The following is a 7500-nucleotide window of genomic DNA, read 5'->3' on the forward strand; positions in this document are numbered from 1 at the left end:
ATTTTTGTTAACTTCAGATGGAGGCCAGCCCAGTTAAAATGCGTCCTCAGTATTCTTTTTCAGCGGTCATGGAGAACTTGAAACTGAACTATTGTCTAGATAAGTGTGAGGATGACTCCTCCTTCTCGTTTATTGGCCCTTTGCAACTGAGCGTCACATGGTACAAAAACCATCATGCCGGAGAGCAAATTGCGCATTTGGACGTCTAAAACAAAACACTTTAATTTTCTTAGTTTTAGATGTTCAAGTGCGCAATTTGCTCTCCAGTATGGCGGGTTTTGTACCATGTGATTGCCACCTGCAAAGGGCCCATTCGGTTTCAATCAGATTTAAAGTTTCCACTATCGCTACCCGTTCCACAGATGACCAGTCCACCGCATTGATGGAGTTGACGTCCGCACGAAAGCAGACAATATCAATAATAATAATAATAATAATAATAATAATAATAATAATAAATAATAATAATAATAAAGAGTATTTCTATGGCGCAAAACTCCAATAAATCGTCCGTGGCGCTTTACAACAAATAAAAATGAATTATAAACAGACTACATTTACTGACATTCACTAACAAACATTTTAAAAAGATAAGTTAACGTTTTCAACACGTTTTTAAAAATGTCAACAGAAGAACTCCTACGTATTGAAAGAGGAAAAGAGTTCCACAATCTACGGGCACATACTGCAAGCGGTCGATCTCCATAAGTTTGCATTTCTGAATATGGCTCTACAAAGTCGCCATAACTAACTGATTGCAAAGAATACAAGCTCCTACGATGAGTTAAAAGATCAGATAAATACGACGGGGCCTTATCATTAAGAGATTTATAAACCAAAAGAAGAATCTTAAAAACAATACGATGCCTAATGGGAAGCCAATGCCGATCAATTAAAGTCATACAAACTAGACGCGCAGCAGAGTTCTGAACACATTGTAATTTAGCAATAAGGAACTTAGGAAGTCCATAAAGTAGAGAGTTAATAAGTAGTCAAGTTTAGAGGTGGCAAAAGCATGAACAAACATTTCAGTAGTTTCGCGGGTCAAATACTTTCTAATTCTCGAAATATTCCTAAGATGATAAAAAGAAGACTTGCAAACATCAGAAATATGTGATTTAAAAGACATAGTATCATCGAAGACAACGCCAAGATTGGAAGCGGCTTTAACTAGAGCAACATCGACATCCCCAACACGGAGACAGGACAACAACGGACAGGAACAATAATTGGAATGAATAACCAATAATTCATTAACAAGGTTGCTTGTAAAATTAATTAGTAATTGATAAGAAAGAAAGCCAAACTAAACGCAGTATGTAGGCAAATTCATACTGCTGTAAATTGTGATACAGCTCAAATGTTACCGTAATAAGTATTTTGTATCTAACAGACAGGATTACCGTTTTGAATTCTAGAGTTAACCTTCTTTTAGACACATTTATTTCACAACCATCTCCTATTGCATACCTATCATTTAGAATGTTTTTGATGTAACCGCATTTCTACTTAACAGGTGGTCCTATGTAGTCGTCCTTTATGAGATCTTTACCATCGGTAGGTGTTTTGTGTATTGAGAATCAACATTCATTCATAAGCATGGTGAGTTTAAGTCCAAATTCTCATCATCTTCGTCACTTATGTCCACAAATTCAAGTAATTAGATGCAACACACTTAACTATTAGAGTGTAATGTGAAGTCCTAGTTTTCTACCCATATGAACCACGTGAGCGTTAGCCCTGCTAATAGAAATGGGCCCACACAGGGACAGGGGAAAACTTTAACCAGGGTGGGAATTGAACCCACGACCTTCGGGTTAGGTCACCGCTGCTCTACCGACTGTGCTACAAGGTCAAACGGCTACTAATGAAATGAAGGTCGTGGGTTCAATTCCCATACTGGTCAGAGTTTTCCTGTGTCCTTGTGTGGGCCCATTTCCATTAGTAGGGCTAAGGCTCACATGGTTCATATGGCTAGAAAACTAGCACTTCACATTACACTCTAATAGTTAAGTCTGTTGAAATATACGTGCTACACGGCCAACGTTTCCAAAAGGTTACCCTTCCTTGTAATTAGATGCAAGCCTACTTTTGAAATCCAAGACGAAATGTCCCTTTAAGTCTAAGTATCCCATAGCTATTTCTAACAATAAGGTCACGGTAACGTTTATCATTACTTGAAAAGCAGTATTTGGGGGGACACTTTGTGACGTTAGAATTCCGAGTCAAGAGTGATGTTGATTTGGAGAAAAGATCAAAAAGACACTTCGTGACGCTTATTGAATCCGGGTGCGTCTAATTATGTCGTCGTTGTTGTCGGGGTTATTATCCTTGTTGTCATTATTATTATTTCTACCCTTGGGGTAATCAGTTGAGACCGGACTTCACCCGGATTGTTTGATTTTCTTCTACGATAGGGCCTTTCTTTGGTTGTTATTCCCGACTGCATCTTCTTTAAAGACCCACCTTCAACCGACAGGCTTTTGGACCGTTTGATTGTGTTCTGGAACTTCGCATTGCTTATTGCAGCGATCTAAATGGAAAAAAATTCGAATTTGACTGGATTTTCATATACAAAAATTGTTCCAAGGCATGCAATTCCTGTCGGTTGTGAGGTGCGCCTTTAATCATCGTCTGCAGAAGTTTTAGAAATTTAAAAATTTAACCCACTGCACTTCTCGTTTACTAATCCAGTCAACCAGCGAGCACAAAAGCCGGCTGAAACTTACATGTTTGTGAAACTACAGTAATTTTTTTGTTGTAGCAGGTGGTAAATAGGATAAGACAGTAATGAAATGTTGACAATTAACAGGAGGCATTCCATATCCGGGTTGGTCGGAGGCCAAGACTATAGCAGAATTGCAGAAAGGTTATCGCATGCCGAAACCCCAACACATCGCCGACACTATGTGAGTCTCCTTTCGAATCATTTTCTTGTGCTTAAGGCGTGGTAACGTACTATTTTTTTGAAACGAAAAAATGAAAGGAAAATTGTTAAAGAGTTGCATCACAGGAGGCCCAAGCTCTAATATTAGCGTGTGACGTAATTTTAATATAATCTACATCATAGTGAAATTACAAGGGTTTGTGTGGGAAAAAATGTATCGAATTGGGAAGGAAAACTGCTCACAGGATCTACCAGTAGTTTAATCCGCGCACTTCCACGTTGCATAAAGTAACTTAATAGTCAACTGAAAAAAAGAGGCATGCATGTGAGTACACTATGAAACGAAATAAATCGGATAATGGAACAGACGACCTTTCTGCAACATGTTGTAGATGTTACAGGTTGAGATTAAATTCAGGTCAATTTAAATCAAATTAGGTTAAAATAAATCAAATTGACTAGGTAAATTTAATCAAACTAGGTGAATTTAATTCACCACCATGGAAAGAAACCAAAACTAACCCAGATATTAAAAAAAATTGACCAACATTCTACCATGGAAGAAGAAGAAGAAGAAGCTGCACGTAAACGTGCTTGAAATTCACTTATCAAGTCAACAAGGGAAATAAGGACATCTCAAGAGGAAAAAGCTAGAAACACGCAGAGGCAATACTACAACAAAATTACAACTAGGAAATATCAATACTATTTCATTCCAAGTCAACAACCTTGTCAAAACAAAATTAATAATTGGACAAAAACCCATTACACCCAAACACACTTCTTGGTAAATTTATTGGTAAAGAACATGGATTTATGATTTAACCAAATTTGGAATTATTGACACTTGGATTGCACCAAACAGACTACAAATTACTTAAGACATGAATGTGTCATTAGACACAACTAACACAATACGTTTCACTACCACGTGCAAAAAGCACTTGACCAGTGACACATGTACAAGAGGTGCAAAAACAAGGAAATGACGTCTCGTTGTTTAACTGCATACAAGTAATGACTGTTTAATAAAGCTTACAAACTTTGTGAACTACCAGAAAAAAAATAAAACAACTTTGAGTTTGATTGTTTAAGTACTTGTAACCACAAAGGGGTTTCTGCTGAACTACATTTAACCCTCATCCTACTAACATATTTTACATATGAATCATACCAACTGGGGTCCAGTTTGACCCCATAACAAAATATGACAGAATATCGTTGTTATGACATTTCCCTTTGCTCAAACGTGATTTATTATTCAGTTAATAAACAATCTGTCACATTTATTTACTAATAACCCATTTTTTTCCTTGTCTTCAGCCAACATACACTCCTTAGTTTTCTTTCAATCATGTTCAGTTACGATATTCAATGGCTTGTTAGAAAACTGATGTTAATTATACTTTCATTTACTGATGTAAACGTTCAAATTGTTCCTTGATATTAAAGGGAGCGTTTTAGGTGCCAATTAGGCAACATGCTTAGAAAACGTAACAGATTTATGCAAATCGTACCAGCTGGGGTCTAGTCAGACCCCATCCTTTATTACGGTCATTGACTATTGAAAAAACAACTGTGGTATATAATGCATGACACAGGGCTGCATAGAAGTTCTAACAAGAAAATCATAAACCTTTGCTGCAAAACAGCGAATTGCTGTTGGAAAATATATAAAGGAATTAAAATTGTGTGATATTCTGGATGGATATTCCGTTTTGATTCTGATGGGATGTAACTAAACAGTGCCTGTAACATCATGGGACGCCTTAGGTCCAGGAGCATTCATCACAAAACACTTGTTGAACACTGTGAGCTGAACAGACTGGGTGCTTGCACCTATCGCATGTCAACCGAACCTTCTTATCGAATCCACAAGGGCAGAGGTTACATCTCTTCCTCTTTGCCACACTCGCGTGACCTTGAGCTTGGGTGGACAGGTAAAGGAAGATCAACTCCAATCCTCTTCATGGAATTCCTGATCGGTGTGGGTGGGTGTACGTGCTCTGCGTCTCATATGAGGTATGAGAAGCTGATTTGCTAGCTCTGAAAGGAAGAGGCGTCTCCTGCGTTTTACCTTCGGAAATTTGCCAATGAGGAAAGTTGCCTAACCAGACAATAAATGCTGCTACAGCCCCAATATCAACGAAATTTCCGAATAGTGCTACAGGCCAAAGGTTGATTTTTCTTCTACTTGTGTACATCTTTGTCAGGTGATCCAGATTATCTACTACACTTTTGGCTGAGTTATAGTAGAGGATAATTTCTGATTTCTGGGTGTCACCATCTACTAGGTCATCATGATGCATTGTCGACAGCATCAACACAACTTGCCTCTCCCTTGGTACATATCAAGTTATTCTTCAGAAGATCCTCTACCAGAGGGATAGAGGTGAAAAAAAAAGTCTGTTGTGACATTCCTTCCACTTCTACGCCATGGTTCTACAAGCTGTTTAACAACACGAGCTCCCTGCCCAACTTCTCTTAGTTGGCCAGGTTGCCTTCCGAGATAAACATCACCTTTCAACGGGTAACAGGTCTGTGAATCACAGCACCACCAAATTTTAACTTCCTATTTAGCTGGCTTACATGAAATATACTGGCGAAAACCGCATCTGCCTCTAAAGGCCACAAGTTGATCAGCTACACAAAGATCTGGACCAGGAATATAGAACTTTAGAAGTTGTGCTTGAAATAGATTCCAAAAATCCCTAAATAGTGCGAGTTTGTCATCAGCTTGTATTTCTTGCCGAGTTGCACGATTATCAAACCTTAAGAACTTGAAAATACTTGTAAATCTATTCCCGGACATGGTTGCAGCGAACATTGGTCTCCCCTCATTATCTGACCATAACGAGGACACAGATTCGTTATTTGATTTGTGCAACCCGGCATAAAGACAAAGCCCAACAAAGGCCTTAGTCAACTTCTTGCCAATCTCTGATTCTCAGGATTTTATTCATTCCATTGCGTGACCTTTCGTCTAGCCTCACGATTAGTTTCTAGAGCAATGAGATCAACCATAGTTAAGGTGACGAAAAATCCATAGGCTTCCTCGACTGAGTTGCATTTAGCAGCATCTGTTATTCCTGGAGGTGTCCTTAATATGTCTAGCAAGCGACGTCGACCTCCAATTTATGGGGTAGTCCGCCAAACGGTTCCATTCTTGGCAATAAGTACATCTTGAGCGATATCTTCGTCTCCCCAAGCAACCCTAACTGGCTGCCGTCGTCCTCTAGCTTAGCCACGATTTCGACCTCTACCACGACCTCTTCTAGGCTCATTTGGAGGTTCAGATCGAAGGAGTTACAGCCTAGTCTGTTGCATTCCTGTCGTGTGGTACTGTAGGAGCTGACTCAGTATCATCGTGGTCTGAAGGCTCTGAAAAATGGTGATTTTCTGTATCGGAACTGTCGGAAAGTTCTAATTCAGATTCATCTGACTGCACTTCTAGAACTGCCCGGAGAGTTTCTTCTGTATTGTAATGTGCAATTCTACCTTTTGCCGCCATTACTTAAGGGAAACAAAAGAAGTCTGATGTGAACAAAGCAATCCTACATCGAATAGGCTTCTTTCTTGTTAGCACCTTATGTAAATTACATTGAATTGTCCAGTAATTCAATTAGTACCCTTGAACTTTATTAGACCCCAATAAGAAAATAAGCACCAATTTTACACAGTCCTTTGGATTTTAAAAGTAACATTTGCATTTGAAGCAACTGACACAAAGAGACGAATTCATGAGATCTGACAAAAATTGTCCAGACATACGAGCTTTGGTGAATGTTTGTTATCACTGGGGGTCGCATTGGACCCCACCTTGGAAGGATGAGGGTTTATGCTAGCCATATAAATCAGCCCCAACTAGTACCCATAAAGACTACGCTAAAAAGAAGTACGCTAACAACATCCCCTTACTTCCAGCACCGATTTACTTACCAACATACACGTACTTCCCAACAATTGATGGACGTTTTGTTGGTGTTTCTTACTTTTAATTTCAACCTAGTTTAAAATTAAATTTACCTAGGTTGAAATCATTTCAACCTGAATTTCAAGTTTACGTGTAACATACATATACTTACAAAACTGTAAGGCGTAATCCCGTTTCAAGCAAGCTATTTTCGTATATTTGCAGAAGTAACAAATACACTGTTTTGAATATCGGGGCCCTTTTCTATCTGTGTCCAATTTCTATTCACGCAATTCCAAGAGTGAAAAAAAAATAAAAAAATAAAATTAATTAATTAATTAAAAAATCTTTCAACGGAGTGCAAGACACTCGGCCCCAGTGCGGAAATTAGGAGTCTAATTGCGCAACAATTTAATTAGCACAAGGTGTAACTCAATTGTAAACTATCAGTTTAGTGTTCTTGAGCGCTACTATGTCTCAATATTATTGTTCGTTTCCACTAAGCTTTTGCTTCGAAGCAATCAGGCAAGCTTGTGGATAGGGCGATCGTACTCGCCACTCTCTTTCTTGATCCGCACCTTTCTGACCTATTCATCCTTGCCTGGATAGGTGTTTACAATCAGCGCCACCCCCCATTCTGATCTCTTGCGACTTGAGATCAATTCCAGGACGAAATCACCGACTTCAACATTCTCTCTTT

General features: G+C 38.8%; 1 protein-coding gene across 1 annotated transcript in view; it reads left to right on the forward strand.

Annotated features, from left to right (window-relative positions):
* The window catches only part of LOC138009552 (tyrosine kinase receptor Cad96Ca-like), a 45641-nt gene that overhangs the window by 17166 nt on the left and 20975 nt on the right, over positions 1-7500 (forward strand). The window contains exons 6-7 of the mRNA XM_068856629.1: positions 1517-1557; positions 2813-2909. Coding sequence (XP_068712730.1) covers positions 1517-1557; positions 2813-2909 — 138 coding nt within the window. The remainder of the gene's footprint in view (positions 1-1516; positions 1558-2812; positions 2910-7500) is intronic.

This window comes from Montipora foliosa, chromosome 7 (genome assembly GCF_036669935.1).
Source record: "Montipora foliosa isolate CH-2021 chromosome 7, ASM3666993v2, whole genome shotgun sequence".
NCBI classification, from domain to species: Eukaryota; Metazoa; Cnidaria; class Anthozoa; order Scleractinia; family Acroporidae; genus Montipora; species Montipora foliosa.